Source organism: Tenrec ecaudatus, chromosome 7, assembly GCF_050624435.1.
Source record: "Tenrec ecaudatus isolate mTenEca1 chromosome 7, mTenEca1.hap1, whole genome shotgun sequence".
In the NCBI taxonomy this organism is placed as follows: domain Eukaryota; kingdom Metazoa; phylum Chordata; class Mammalia; order Afrosoricida; family Tenrecidae; genus Tenrec; species Tenrec ecaudatus.
The window spans coordinates 38,154,486-38,171,088 of record NC_134536.1 but is presented as its reverse complement, the minus strand read 5'-3'; the positions used below and the strand labels follow the sequence as shown (position 1 = coordinate 38,171,088).

Below are 16,603 nucleotides of genomic sequence, written 5' to 3'. Positions count from 1 at the left end.
CCTGAGATGTTGCATGCAAATATGCTGTGTTTTATAAATATATGTAGCTATTGCATAGTAAATAATGTAATTGTGTAATTTGCAGCTATTGTGTAATTTATAGTATATTTCCCAGATAATGTAGTCATGTGCAAGGTGTCATGGGTCAAAGTATGTCCCCCAAATTGTGTCAGATTGGCTATAGCATGATTCCCTATTCTGTGGAATTGTTCTCTGTTTGGTGACATCTCATAAAACCTAACCTCTGGTTAAGGAGACAAGATTGGGCTATGTTAAAGAGGATTCAACTGTGTTTGTTATGCTAATGAATCAGGATTAGAGTAGAATGCCTCACCCTTACTTGAGTTAACACCCTTCAGCAGGTTCCAATCCTGGTCCTGGTTAGAGTAGTTTAGGCAGGTGTTGCCTTTATCATATATTTTCAAAGAGGTAAAAGGACTTTTACCCAAGCAAGCAGAAGGGGGGACATACATTGACTACTAGCCCTGGTGGGAGACAGCTAAATCTGGCTGCTCCCATCAAGATTTACAGTCTCTAGGGACCTCAAGCAGCAGTTCTGTGCTGTCCTTTAGGTTCCTATGAATCAGAATCAATTTGTTGACAGTGGGTTTAAGAAAGAAGAGCCAGCATTCTTCTACTCAAGGCCTTCTTAGGACAAGAACACTTGGTTCTGATAACCAGGCATTCTTTGATGCTCACCTTCCTGACATGATCGCTGGAGACAAATGTGTGCTTAAGCAAATGTGGTGAAGAGAGCGAATGGAATGGTGCCCTGCTATTAAAAGACAAAGCGTCTGGGGTCTTAAAGGCTTGAAGTCAAACAAGCGGCCATCCAGCAGGGAAGCAAATAAGCGCACATGGAAGAACACATCAGCCTGTGTGATCATGAGGTGTAGCTGGGATCAGGAAACAGGTAGGTATCAATAGATCCAAAACAAACAACTATATCAATGGAAAAGAGGAGGGTTGGCGTGGAGACCCAAATCCCATCTGCAAATAATTGGTTATTCCCCCCACAGAAGTGGTGTAAGGAAGGGATGATTCAACCAAGGTGTAGTATAGCTCTGGTGAATCACACACCATTCCTCCAGTTCCTGAAAACTTCCTCCTCCCCACTACCGTGACATAGTTCCAATTTACAAATCTGACTAGACTGGAGCACACATTGGTACAGGTAAAAGCTCTTGACACAGGGAATTCAGGAAAGATAAAACCCCTCAGGAACAGTAATGGGAGTAGCAATATCATGAGGGTATGAGGGTAGGGGGATGGTCAGGGAGGGGGAAAGGCGAGAAGAAAAGGGGAACCCATCACAAAATTGGGTATGTAGTGCCCCCTCAAGGGACTGAATAACGGAAATGTGGGTAAAGGGAGACAAAGGACAGTGTAAAATATGAAATAATATATAATTGATCAAGGATATTGGAAGGTGGGGGAGGGAGAGGAAAAAAGGGGAGCTTATATAAAGGGCTCAAGCAGAAAATGTCTTGGAAATGATGACAACATATGTACAAGTAATGCTTAATACAATTGGTGTATGGAATACTATAAGAGGTGTAAGACCCCTCAATAAAATTATGGTTTTTTTTTTTAAAAAGGGAGAGCCAGCATGAGGAGCGGTCTTTGCCCCTGGGGTCCCTGTACTGAAAACCCCTTAGCCCTCAGGCAAGATTAATACCAAGACATGGAGCTCTCCATGAATCACTGCACCCCCAGATGCTGAAAGGAGTTGACAGAGAAAGCCTTCCCCTGAAGGTGTCTCCCTGAGTTAAGGTTCCCTCCCTCTTCAACTGTGACGGATGGAATGGATGTTTGTCTGTTAAAGCCAGCCACTCCTGGTATTTCTGATACAGCAGCATTAGCGGTGGCTGTATTACCTGAAAGCGGTGAAGGTGGTCTCAGATTTGAAGTTTTCCCAAGGCTTCTGAGAAAAGTAAACACAAATACTTTCCATGGGAGGACACCTTGGCTCAAAGAATCTTGACAGATTTTAACAGCAACACAACCCAGTTTTTATCTTTTTAAAACCAAGTACATAAGGAAACTTAGCATAAGTTAAGCATAAACAACAATAATACCCACAAACAAATAAAAAGCAATAGAGCTGTTACATAGCAGAAGCAGACGAGCAACGATTTCAGGTAGTGGTGATATCAAGTTCTCTATTTTTTTTTAACCCAACACAGAAGAGATAGTGAATTAGGAGGTTAATTTCCATTAAGCTTTCTGTGAGTGCTACATGATAGATGATTTCTTCTGACCTAGCCTTTCAGCTCATGAATTTTGTCTTCAGCTCCATCTCCTCTGCTCTTAAGTTTTAGATTTAATTTTATTCATTTATGTCATGCTCCAAGTTAATTTTATTTATTTAATTTTTTCTTTCTATTCATTTCATTCTTTGGAAAACTTACTAGGTTGCTTTTAGTAGCTTACTATTCTCTGTTAATGTTATAACAATATCCTATCTTTCTCATTTTAAAAATTGGAACACTACTTGAAGAGATAAGATTAAATAAAAACTTTATTGTGAATAGAAATGAAGTTTTTCAGAACCGATCAGACACCAGTTTTCAGATTTAAGTAGCTCATTGAATCTTAAGCAGAATAAAGGAAGTATATATACAAACACTAGAATAAACAAAGATGAGGATAAAATATCTTAAAAATATTCCTAATAAAATGAAAAAAATCTTTAAAATGTTAAAGAAAATAAGCCATGGTTCCTTGAAAAAGATGACAGGCTGACAGCTGAATTCTCAATAGCAATATTTATAGGATAAGATAAGAGCATGCTACTTCACTGTGCAGAAAGAAAATTACTGTCAAACTGGAACTGCCAACAGAAATAACTCTCAGGAATAAGAACAAAATAAAGACCCGTGTAGACTAACAAGGGGAGCTGTTGTGACATAGTGGGTTATGCATGGCCTGCTAACCACTAGGTGAGCAGTTCAAAACCACCAGCTCTTTTGTTGGAAAGGACAAGGCTTTCTACTCCTATAAAAAGTTAGTGTCTGGCACCGTTCTACCTTGTCCTGGAGTGTTCTGCTCTCTGAGTCAGAACTGACTCGATGACAGTGAATTTGGTTTGAGACTAATACATACTGAAATGGTCCATCAAGGGGGAGGGGGGTATCTTTTAGATCAGTGCTTCTCAACCTGTGGGTTGCGACCCCTTTGGGGGTTAAATGACCCTTTCACAGGGGTCATCTGATTCATAACAGTAGCAAAATTACAGTGATGAAGTAGCAATGAAAATAATTTTATGGTTGGGGGATCACCACATCATGAGGAACTGTAGGAAAGGGTCACGGCATTAGGAAAGTTGAGAACCACTGCTTTTTTTTTTTAATTGTTTTATTATGGGCTCATACAACTCTTATCATAATCCATGCATACATCAATTGTGTAAAGCTCATTTGTATATTCATTGCCCTCATCATTCTCAAAGCAGTTTTGCTCTCCACTTAACCCGCTGGCATCAGGTCCTCATTTTTCCCCTCCCCGCTCCCCCCTCCTTCTTGAATCCTTGATAATTTATAAATTATTATTTTGTCATATCTTGCCCTGTCTGACGTCTTCCTTCACCCACTTTTCTGTTGTCCGTCCCCCAGGGAGGAGGTCACATGTAGATCCTTGTAATCGGATCCCCCTTTCCAACCCACACTCCCTCTACATTCCCAGTATCACCACTCACACCACTGGTCGTGAGGGTATCATCCACCCTGGAATCCCTGTGTTTCTGGTTCCTGTCTGTACCAGTGTCCATGCTCTGGTCTAGCCAGACTTGCAAGGTAGACTTGAGATCATGATGGGGGGTGGGGGGTGGGGGGGAAGCATTTAGGAACTAGAGGAAAGTTGTGTTTTTCATCGTTGCTACATCATACCCTGCCTGCCTCATCTCCCCAAGACCCCTCTGCAAGGGGATCTCCAGTGGCCTACAAATGAGCTTTGGGTATCCGCTCCATACTCCCCGGCTCATTTACTATGATAACATTTTTTGTTCTGATGATGCCTGATAGCTGATCCCTTCAACACCTCGTGATCCCACAGGCTGATGTGCTTCTTCCATATGAGCTTTATTGCTTCTGAGCTAGATGGCCGCTTGTTTACCTTCAAGCCTTTAAGATCCCAGACACTATATCTTTTGATAGCCGGAAACCATCAGCTTTCTTCGCCACATTTGCTTATGCACTCATTTGCCTTCAGCGATTGTATCATGGAGGTGAGCACATAATAAGATTTTTTGTTCTTTGATGCCTGATACCTGATCCCTTCGACACCTCGTGATCACACTGGTTGGTGTGCTTCTTCCATGTGGGTTTTGTTGCTTCTGAGCTAGATGGCCACCTGTTTACCTTCAAGCTTTTAGGACCGCAGATGCTATATCTTTTGCTCGCTGGGCACCATCAGCTTTCTTCACCACATTTCCTTAATCACCCGCTTTGCCTTCAGTGGTTGTGTTGGGAAGGTGAGCATCATAGAATACCAATTTAATAGAAGAAAGTATTCTTGCATTGAGGGAGTACTTGAGTGGAGGCCCAATGTCCTTCTGCTACCTTAATACTAAACCTATAAATATAGGCACATAGATCTATTTCCCCACCCTCATGTATAAATATGTTTTCATATGTACGTCTTTATCTAGACCACTATAAATGCACTTTGCCTCCAAACTCTTTCCTCTATTTCCTTTGACTTTCCTCCTGTCCCACTATCATGCTCAGTCCTCATCAGGGTTTCAGCAATTCCTCTTGGTTACATTAGCCTTGATTATGCCCTACAAGGCCTCCCACACTCTCCTCACTCCGATTTGGATCACTTGTTCCTGTTCCCTTGTGCCTGGGTTTGTTAACATCACTACCCTACCCCTCTCCCATGTCCCCCAGGAACTGTCAGTCCCGTTGTTTTCTCCTCCACATTGTTCATCCAGCCTATCTTATTTAGACAGACCTGCAGAGATAATAACAAGCACACAACTAAGACAGAGCAAAACCAAGACACGATGTACAACAAAACAATAACAGCAAACCAATGACAAAAACAAAACAAAGCACAACAAGAAGGAAAAGCTTGTAGTTAGTTCAAGGATTGTTTGTTGGCCTTTCGGAGTGTTTTCCAGTCCAGTCTGTTGTGGCACCAGGCCATGGCCCCAAAGTCCACCTTCAGCATTCCCTGGGGACCTTGCTGCGCCATTCCCTTGCTCTTCTGTTGTACCCCCTTAGTGTTTTGCCTCAGTGTGGCGGGATAAGATCAGGTGCAATTTTCACACTCTCTGGTGTTGTCCCCTGTAGGGCTGTGGGTTAGTGCGGGGTGTCATGTCTCATAGTGGGGCCGGCCATGTGTTCCCCTCTGTGGACTGGCTGCTCTAATTGGGGACATTGTCCACGCGGCCTGGTGGGAGAACCACTGTTTTAGACAGAGGGAAACTGATTCCACATGAAAGGTGAGAAGCAAGAAGGAAAAAATAAAATAAGCAACATGGTAGGCATTTGATAGCTCTAAATAATCATCTTATAGCAGAAAACCAGAATCCCTGCCATCAAGTTGATTCCAACTTACATCTTTCTGTCCAGTTTCTCTTAGCTCTCCCTGCTCTCCGAGTGCTGTAGAAAACAGGTGATTTGACAGGATCAGAAGCTGAGTAATGTGAGAGAAATGCCAGTACAAGTGTGCTTCCTTTCCCTGCACTTCGCATTATTCCAGCCTCACCGATTCCTGTGCGCTTTGCAGAGCGGAGCTCTTGGGCAGCCCTGCATCAAGCAAGGCGTCGGCGCCATTTCTCAGTAGCTTGTGCTCACTTAGTGTCCCTATGGCATAAGAACTTGAGTGTTCCCTTGATGCAGTTGCCTCCTGAATAGACTATGGTGTAATGTACACACAGTGTGGTCAAGTGGCCCGGGGCAGCCAAATTGACCTCCTCTGACTTCCTGGTTGCCACTAAGCACAGGTCAGACATGCTTACCCGCTCCATCCTTCTTTATCTATTCAGACATCCACCGTTCCTCTCACGATGCTGACCACACAGGCTCATAGACAAAAATCCACAATTGCAGGGGTTATTTAGGGAAGTCAACAGGTTGCCACAAGTCGGGATCCGTAAGCAGTAAGGATTCAGTCACTGATTTCACTGGAGCACCTCTTCCAAGCCAGGTAGCCAGATCTCTCTCTGGTCCTCAAGTCTCTCAGCCACATGGTTCCTTGACTTCTGCCTCTGGACCAGGTAGCCAGCCGACGCTGCACTACCTCACAGTCTCCAGCCTCATAGCCTGGGAGCGTTTCCTCTGTTCCATCCCACGGTCTCCATTGCCATAACCTCAGGCGCCTCTGGTCTCAGCCTTGCCAATTCAGACAGCTGTCTCAAATGTGCTCCACTAGTGGTTCTTCTCCCAATGATTTCGAGATTTCTGTGTTTTGAAATGGCTTTTATACACCGAGAAATGGTTTGAGATGTAGCTATTTTCTGTCTTTCAGCAGACCATACTGCCAAGGAAACAAAGGATGATGACTCGATTCACACTCTCTAGTAAGGTGGCAGCTTCATTCCACCTTATTCTGATACACTAGCATAGTAGAAGCCTTCCTCCAAAACGTATTACAGTCAAAGGCACAGTCTTGAATTATAACACATCACTTAAGGGATTATGGCTAAAAGGGCCATATTAATTGACTACAAAGGGGGAAAATTGTGTTTCTTCATTTTGATACTTGTATTATTTTCAGTAGTGTGAAACTGAACCCACAATATCTCTATTATACCTGTGTACTAGTTACTGGCATTTTAAAAAGAAACAGAAAATATGAAGAAGGACTTGTAGTTTGATGAAACATGGATGAGCTTATATGGTCTCTGTGGTAGTCTGGGTTGACTAGAGAAACAAATCCAGAGACACTTTTGTGTATAAGAAAGAGCTTTATATAAAAGAGCAATTGTATATTGAGAAATCATCTCAGCCCAGTTCCAGATCAAGTCTAAGTCCACAAATTCGATATTAGCTCATATGTCCGATACCAGTCTATAAATTCCTCTTTAGACTTATGCAACATATAGAGTGATGCAAATGCAGGAAGATCACAGACCGGTGGGTAGAAAGTCTTGTGGACCCAGTGGTGGGAGTGCTGGCAGGGGAGTCCATGCGGCTCTTCCAGCTCCAGGGCTCTGGCTTCATCAGTGTAGCTCCATGTGGCTTGTCAGCAAGACCATGTCTCAGGCAGAGAATGTGTCTTGCTTCCAGGGAGGAAGACCAGAGTTCCCAGAATCCTTTGGAGAAGGCCATGCCCACACAGAGGCCTCATTGGCTATGACCTGATTGGCAGGCTAGACTCCACCCCTTCAGAAGTTGACAGATTCTGTAACAACCACAGTCTCTGGGAGAACCTATAGTGGGGCTCAGTCCGCTTAATCTGCTGAATATCCCTAATAGAAGGTATCGTTTACTGTGCCCTAGACATCCACTTTTTCTGCTTCTTCCTGAATATTATGCCCCATGTTCATGTAAACTGAATGAGGCTGGCTGGCATTTTCACCGATTTATAGATGGAAATCGAGGTTAAGTGAGCGCACAATCATTTCCAGATTATGGAATTATTGGTTGTCCAGAAATCATAAAGTGTAAGCCCGCGAGAGCAGGGTTGGTAATTGTAATGTTCACTGTTATATCCCTGCAGTGTACCAGTGCTTGGCACGTGGTAGACGCTCAGGAAGTATCTGTTGAGTTCTGAGTAAAATGCATTAGCCAACGTGGGATTTGAACCCTCGTCATTTTGAATTGGAAATTCCTTCCACCGGGCAGATGTTAATTCCTTCAGGGTCTTACTCAGCAGCATCTGAAAATCCCCTGCAGTTTGGAAAGCGAAAGGTAACTAGTAAATGACATTGAGTGTGTCAGCAGCCTGCCTAGGTGGATTGGGGAACTCTTTTTTTTTTTGTTAGGAAAGGGTCTAATGCGTATGCTTTGAGTTTTGGAATGCTCAGAAGTACTCCAGGAATGTGAGCCAACCTTTGAATCTCATGGGAGTTTTCCCACCACTGGGTTTATTGTATTCAACCTAATCCTGATCCTCAAGGAAGGAAAATCTCTCGAAGCCTCCCGGCGGCGCTGCACTGGTCTGAGTGTTCAATGTTTTTCTGGAAGCTTGCAGCGTTGGCTAGAGGTCAGAGGTTGAATACCAAGGTAAATCCAGCAATCTTTCACTTTGTGATTTTTAAGTGTATATTTACTGTAGACATGCTTTCATGGGTACTTAGCATTTTGATTCCTTTGTGGTATTCACAAGTGACTTGGTCAACTCATGAGAAGATAAGCGAGGGATTTCTGGCTGCCCCCCAGCCTACGTTTAATGAGATCACAGCATGCTGGTTTTCCACTTCATGATTATTTGTCTAATGTCTGCTCTGCTAGACATCGAGGAGCCTTGGGGATATAGTGAGCTCTGAATTGTGCTGCTAACCACAAGGCCAGGGGTTGAAGTCCACTAGTTACTCTGCAGGAGAAAGACAAGGTTGTCGGCTTTGGTAAGGATTTAAAAGTCTCAGACACCCAAAGGAGCAGTTCTACTTTGTCCTATAGGGTCACTGTGAGTCAGAATTGACTCAATGACAATGATTGTTTTTCTTAATGCTAGATGTAGGACCCCTGGTGGCCCAGTGGCTAAGGTGCCCAGTTGCTAACTCAGAATTCAGTGGCTCTGACCCATTAGTCATACCAAAGGAGTGGCGTTCTGCTTTTATAGATACGTATAGATATTTTGTGGATATTTGGAGCTTTGGGATTCCTATGGGGCAGTTCTAATGTGCCCTATAAGAATCCAGTACATGGAGACTTCAGGGGTCAGTAAATAAATCCATGTTTCTGGAACTCAGTCAAGTGAAGCGACAAACAGACAAATCCAAGGAAGCATGCTCAAAGCTGCCGTTTTGGAGAGTGGAAAGACAGTAGATCTCCCAGATGTCAGCCAATCCCAAGCCTCCATTTCTCACTTGAACTTGTACCATAATCTTGCACGGTGATGCCCAAAGGTTTTTTCTAGAGTTTACAAAATGAGTGATATCACTTACATTTTTAACTGTCTCAGTAGCACCCCACTGACTCCAGCTAAGACTTTAATCCTCCCTCAAGTTACTCCCTGCCCTCCTTCCAGCCCATTCCTTTTACAGACTGCTACTTACCATATTTTCACACAAACAACATATGCCTTCTAGGATTGTTTGCCAACCTCTTGCTCCTGGGAGGTGTTTTTCGAAAGCACTGCTAACCAGTGGTAGTCTTTGTCAAGTTGGTCACCTCTCTGTGACTTAAGTTCCTTAATCGTGTTGATTGTCACGAATCACCACTGATCTATTTCTTAATATCGTGTGAATCACAGGGTTTCCGTCAAGCACATAGAAAGGTGTCCAGCACGTAGGTAAGTGACTTAGAGGGGCATAGCAGTGGTTCTTGTTATTGTTGCTGCTGCAGTTACTTTCTCCTTCTCAGACTGGAGTTCTACATGTCCTGAAATCTACAGGAAACACCATTGCATTTATTGCAAATATTAGTTGACTTCAGATATAAAACGAGGCTTACACGCCTGTAAATATTAACTGTCTTAGAAAACCACGGGGGGGGGGCAGTTCTACCCTGTCCTATAGGGTCGCTAAGAGTCAGAATCGACTCAATGGCAGTGATAAGTGATTAGGTAGCTTAATACTTAGGCTGCTACCTCTCACTGTTTCATAGCTGTCTGTTCAAAAACCTGAATGCATTCCAGGCTTGCTGTTTGTCCTTTTGTCATTCTAAATTCTGAGAAGAGGGATTTCACCATTAAATACATTTTTGTTGTGCTTCGTCTTTACATTTCCCCCATAAAATACGAGGGGCTTCCAAAAGTTCATGGAAAAAACACCATATCTTTAAATCCCATTGTTTCATAAACTTTATGACGCCTGCTCCCTTCGTGAATGTTGCAGACACCCACACATTTGCTGAGTGGTACAGAGGGACTTCCCCCTTGCCCCAGTTCTCTTTCGGGAGGGCCGTCCTCACTGTTTTCTGTCCCGTTCTGCTTTCCTCTGTTTTATTAGTTGGTGTTGGCATCCGTCCCCCATCCCCCATATTTCTATTGTAGCTCTTGTGCTGTTCCATTGTAATCACTTGTTTTTATGTCTGTCTTCTGCTCTCTAAAAGAAGGTGCTTGATTGATGGCCATCAGCCCAGTCACTTCACAACAGACACGTAGGATTTAAATGGATGTTAGATAAAGAAAATAGTACACATCACTCTCACAGTATCTAAGGGGATTGTTGAGGAAAAATATAAGGTGATCCCTTTGTATCTCTCTTAGTTCACTAAATATCTAAGAAAGATTTGGGGATTCTGACTACAGAAGCAGGACTTGTCAGATAGAAATATTGTTTTTAACTCAGAAACATAATAGCCCAACAACTTTGGCTTTACTCCTATGTCTCCTACCTTCACATTTTCAAAGTAAATGTCAAAAATATGCCCAATACCTAAATTATTAGAGTGATGGAAATGGGAGTTGGCTTTTGAACTACCTCCAGAAGAAAATTCAAACTGAATTAAGTTGCACAGCTCTGGAAGACATGCAAGAGGAATTTTCTACCAGCAATTATTCTGACTGGGTGTTCTGTCATGGACTAGCAGACATTCTAAATTTCATTGTTTTAAATGGATGCGATTGTAGATAGGAAATGATTGTTTCCATTGCCATACTTCTGTTTCTTATGGTAGTGAGGGCAGAAGCAATTTTAAGTCAGTCTATTTCAAAACAAAATACACTCTTGAAGTAGAAATAGAACCTCCCTGTGGTATCTCTTGACTCCCTTCCTTCTGAGTACAGCATAGCCATCACACAGAGTTGGCCGTTGGTGCATGTGCTGTGGGATTGCCTGGGGAGGGATATTCCTGAGGGCTCTAAAGAAAACCTCACTCCATTCAGACAGAATGAGGACCCTTTGATGGATTATCCTGCCGGAGTCATTCTTTGAGTAGTGTGTGCTCTGCTCACTATGGCAAGAGGGCCGAGGAGAACATTTCATCAGAGGAAGCCAGATCCGTGGAGACGGAGAACACTGTCTAATGGTAGAGCTGGAAAGATCTTTAGGAAGCTATGTAATCCAGTTCTTTGTAGACGAGAAACACTGATGCCTAGAAAGCTTAGTGACTTTCCCTGATTACGCAACCAGTTAATAGTAAAACTGGTTTAAGACCATGGCTGTATTCATGTTAAGTTTGCATAGCTGTTAAAAGAGGCTTATCGAAGTCTCAGGTTGCCACTCGTAATTTAGTAAACAGGAAATTGAGACTAATTAGATTCTCCGCTCTTGTCATTTTTAACGTTTCTGTAATTGGATGCATTGACATTACCTTGGAAAATTCTGGCAACCTTCACTTTGGATGGCGTAGAATGATTAGATAACACTTAAATAAAGTTTTTATTGCAGTCTAATTTTACACAATGGTGTAAAGTTGTAACTTGATAAATTCGCACATGGTGAGCATATCTCTGAAACTCACACTCAGATAAAAAATAGCAGCCCTAGCAGGTTTAGAAATGTTTGAAGTAATAAAGATTTTGAAGCTATGTATTTTTGTCTCCACCCCCACAGGTATTGTCAGTCTGTGTCTTAACAACAATCCTCGGCTGTATATTTGGATTGAAACCAAGCTGTGCCAAAGAAGGTAATCAATATGAAGTATGGTGGGTGTATTTTCATGCTATCCATAACGCATTCAGTGGCTGATTCCTCAGCATTAGCAAACAGACCAAGGGGATCCTGCATGGTTTAAAATCAGGAAATGCGTGCATCAGGGTTGTATGCGCTCACCGTAATACGTTGAACCAGCCATCCGAGAAGCTGGATTATATAAAGAAGAATTTGGCATCAGGGTTAGATGAAGCCCTATTAACAACCTGCAGTATGCAGATGATACAAGGAGAACTTGAAACACTTGCTGATGAAAATCAGGAATTGCAGCTTTCCACATGGACTTCAACTCAACATTAGGAAGACCCAAGCCTCACAGCTGGAACAATAGGTCCCCTCATGGTAAATGTGGAAAAGGTTGAGGTTGCCATGGATTTTGGGTTGCTTGGATGCACAATCAATCCTCATGGAAGCAGCAGTCAAGAGATCAAATGACAAATTGAGTCAATCTCCTGCCCAATAACTCTTTAATGTGGTGAAAGTAAAAATGTTTCTTTGAGGGCTAAGATGTGCCTGACCCACATCATGGCATTTTCAATCACTTCTTATGCATGTATTGGATAAGGAAGACTGAAGAAGAATCAATGCATATGAATTATGGCGCTGACAAGAATATTGAAAATATCATGGACTCCCAAACGGACAAACAAATCTGCCTTGCAGTAGATACAACCAGAGCGCTAAGACTGGTTGTTATTAGGAGAGATGAGACCCCGGAGAAGGATGTCATGCTTGGTAAAGTAGAGGGGCAGAGAAAGGCCCTCATCAGGATGGACTGGCACAGTGGCCGCCACAGTGAGCTCAACCATGATAGCAATTGTGAGGATGGCGCAGGACCAGGCAGCGCTTCACTCTGTTGTACATAGGGTCGCTATGAGTAAGAACTGACTCACTGGCATTTAACAACAACAACAACAGCTTAGTGGGTTGGTGGTAGGCCCGATAATGAAGCTGTCAAGTGCTCTGCTGATAATCAAAAGGTTCAGCAGTTCGGACCCAAGAGCCAGTCCGCAGGAGAAAGATGTGCCAGTCTGCTTCTGCTTCTGAAAACCCTATGGGGCAATTCTACGCTGTCCCGTGTGCATGTTTGGAGTGCAAGTTGTGTGTGTGGATATTGAGCCTTCTACAGAATGAGATTGAGATAACCATCATTCAGTAATCTGATGGACTATTCAAAGATACTGCGCACTTGACCCAGGCTTGAGTTTTCTTCCTTCTTGTAGTTCCTGTTTGGGGAGTGAGTCCTGGTGGTGCAGATGTAAATGGTTAGTGCACACACTCAAACGCTAACTGAAAGGTTGAAAGTTTGCCCAATTAGTCATTAAAAAGCCTTAGAGAACATAAGTGTCCTTGACACTTCTGGGTCATAATCAACTTGACCCCAACTGGGAACTCTTGTACTGTCTTAACCATGTAAACTTCTATTTACTGGGAAAACTTCATTCAAAATCAAGGAGAAGGAACCTGGACAAACATTAATTCATCAAATCAAAAAATCAACATGGTCTACAAACAAGCTCCTGGCACTGTGTTCCTGGAACCCTCCCCGACTGATCTCCTCCACAACTCTCCAAGGACACTTTTCCCCACGGAGTGACTTGCAGAAGCAGACCTAGAGGTTACTAGGTGACTGGGTTTTATCCCTGGGCAACTAGAAACATATCAAGTGCTTGTAAGGCAGTCTGAGTTGTGGCCACAGTTCGTTTCTAAGCAATATTGACATTATTGAATATTCTAATATTCTAGACATTTCAAAAATTTATATTCAGAAATTATCCAGCATGGATACAATTTTTTATTAAACTGCCATTGAGTTAATTCTGGTTTGTGGAGACGCTTTAGGATAGGGTAGAACTTCCCCTAGGGGTTTCTGAGACTGACTCTTTACCAGCGTAGAAAACCTCATTTTTTTTCCTGAAGAGCTGCTGGTGGCTTTGAACTGTGGGCCTTATGGGTCACAGCCCAACTCATAACCATGCTGCCACCTGGGCTCCTGATGATATAGAAATAATCAAAATCTGAATCACAGTGGATTGTATTGGCTATTATTTTTATTCTGGGGTCGTTTGTGTGTGCGTAAAGTCACTGGTGGGTTAACTAAGAATTTCAGTTTTGAAATGTGAACAAATCCTTCTCATACTAGGCTATCATTTATTTTCAAATGAAGGAAACCTAATAGTTCTATGTATTTATTCAGAAATAATTTGATAAAATGAAGTTGTACATGTTAATGTTCACGTGTGTCTTTGAGGAGCCCTGGTGGTCTAATGGGTTATACTTTGGGCTGCTAACTAACAGATCAGCTGTTCAATACTGCCAGCTGCTGCAAAGAAGAAAGATGAGGCTTTTGACTCACATAAAGATCTACTGTCTTTGGGTACTCAAGAAAGCTTTTCGACCCTCCGTGAGGGTTGCCATAAGTCAAAATCAACTTGACGTCAATGAATCTAGTTTTATGTATTCTTTTGGCAAGAATAATTCACCTTGAGTTCAATTGGACCCTAAGACGTGCTTTACACACTTGATGTTTGTGTAAGAGTTGTATGAGTCCCTAATAAAATGTTTTAAAAATAATAAATAAATGAGTAGACCCACAAAGGGAAAGGGGGAGATTTTCAGATAATTTCAGGGTGGCAAGGGCTGGTTTAAATGAATTTTAAAACATACTGACTATAACTCTATAAACATACTGAAAAATTAGAATAAGGAGACTAGTACTTATTAGTAAAATGAAAGGTTGATTAACTGCCTCTTTTTAATGTACTCTAAATTTTTTGAGTACTTAGGGAAAATAAGATTGATGACAAATTATCACTGGTGGTCTAACGTGCAGTTGTAGTAATTCAAGAGAGCACTGTATGAACTGCACTGCGCGACAGTGGAAAATGTTGTCAGTGGCACCATCATTATGCTAATCGGTCTAAAGATACAAACTAAATCAAAATTAATTACCATGCTTTGAAAAAAATAAAACCAAAGGAATAAAAACAGTAATTTAAATTTGAAATCTAGCACAAATATATATAGTTACAAGTGTACAAAATTACAAGGTACATATTAAAAAACATACTCACTGCTCATGTCGATTCCCATTCCTAGTGACGCTGTAGAAAGAACAGAGGAGGACTGCCCTGGTGACTCTCTGAGCCTGTAGCCTGCCAGAGGCGTGGAAAGCCCTGTCTTTGTCTCGAGGCGAAGCGGGTGGTTTCGAAGGCAGGCAGCGCTTGCAGTTAACAGCCCAGCTTGCAATGCACTGCATGCCAACATAGCTCTACTCATGAGTGTCAAGTCATAGCTGCTCTTCTAGGAGCATGTTTCTCAGGAGTCAAGAAAAGTTGGTATTTCTGATCCTAGAAATTCTTTTTTTTGCCACTTTGTATTCCTATAACTGCCTGATGTCCCAATGCCAAATAAGAGTTAAATTCTGTGGCAGTGTCTTTTGGGGTTTGGAGACCAATGCAGCGAGAAACTAAGATTCTCCTTTTTTTCCTTCCAGTTAGACTTCCATTATTTTAGGTGTGGGTTTTATTTATTATCACACACTTGATTTTATAAGATTCCAGTCAAACCAAAACTCACTGCCATCAAATCAATCCTGACTCATGGCAACCCTTTAGAATCCAATAAAGCTCTCTAGGAAAGAGTTGCAATGGTATAGTTTTGGGTGTTAATGAAATTTCTTTTCCTTCTGGGTCTACCATTTATTCATTTAACAAAACTTATCAAGGACCAAATAACAGTAGGGTTCTTTCCTGGAACTAGGTGTGCTGGACAAAATCCTTACAAGGTCTTTGATTTTAAGAATTTTATAGTCGAGTGTGAAGCAGGTATATATTTAATTTAGTTACAAGTAGAATTAACTGATGAATGAAAGGACAACTTTAAAAGAGAAAATAGTTGGGGTGTTAGGAAAGGCTGCCGCCGGGCTGAATCTGCAGGTCACCTGTTGGGAGGTGGGGCAGCCAGTGCTGCAGAGAGTTCCGCACAAGCGCGCTACTTGTTCTTGGTAAAGATGGAGAAGGAGATGAGTCTGGTGCACATTCTCTTTGTGACTTAGCCATACAGGGTCACCTTTTGGATCTTTCCCCACATTTTGAAATATTAAACCCACCCCAACATAAAGTAAAATATTCACAAGTTATTAATTTCTGCTTTTTCTCCCTTACTATTTTCCATAGGGATTGAAGTCTCTTCCCACCCAGGAAAACATTGTAACAAAGTTGTCTTTTTCCTCATGCAAGAGATAAACTCACGAATTCAGTATATCTGTCTTTTCTTCCCCTGGTTATGTTCTTTAAGTGTGTTGGTACAAGATTCTTGTCCCATCTGTGTTCTCCAAAGCAGTTTTTGAGCCCAGTCTATAGCTAAGGAGCGGTGTTTGCTGACGATTGCTTTGTAAATACTCATAGAGAGATTAGAAAGACCTAACTCACTGCTCCATGCTTTCAGTTAAAAGTTGCAAAGGTCGCTGCTTTGAGAGAACATTTGGGAATTGCCGCTGTGATGTTGCCTGCGTGGGCCTTGGAAACTGCTGTCTGGATTATCAGGAAACATGCATCGAACCAGGTAAGCATGATCAGGAAAATGCATGGAGGCAAGGTCCTAGCCAAAAGTTATAGGAAAGTTTTGCAATGTTTAGGTATGTGATTTAGCTAATTCATTTGAGATTTTAAAAATTAACTTACATATTTTTACCATGGTTTTTATTCTTCCAGCAATTGCTTAGAGAACAAATGCCAAATACTTTGCCTTCATTAGCCATTTTGTAGATATACCTCTTCTTCATGTCCTTAATGTTTGCAGATACTGAACACCTTGATATTCTAATTTAAACTAAGTATTTTAAGTCTGAAAGGCTGCTTCATGCGCATGAGTGCTTTCATTAGTCTTTTT

At 42.0% G+C, this 16,603-nt stretch overlaps 1 protein-coding gene across 1 annotated transcript in view; it reads left to right on the top strand.

Moving 5' to 3' along the window:
• Positions 1 to 16,603, top strand: part of ENPP1 (ectonucleotide pyrophosphatase/phosphodiesterase 1) — an 87,586-nt gene that overhangs the window by 29,278 nt on the left and 41,705 nt on the right. Inside the window, exons 2-3 of the mRNA XM_075554536.1 lie at positions 11,612 to 11,684; positions 16,160 to 16,276. Coding sequence (XP_075410651.1) covers positions 11,612 to 11,684; positions 16,160 to 16,276 — 190 coding nt within the window. The remainder of the gene's footprint in view (positions 1 to 11,611; positions 11,685 to 16,159; positions 16,277 to 16,603) is intronic.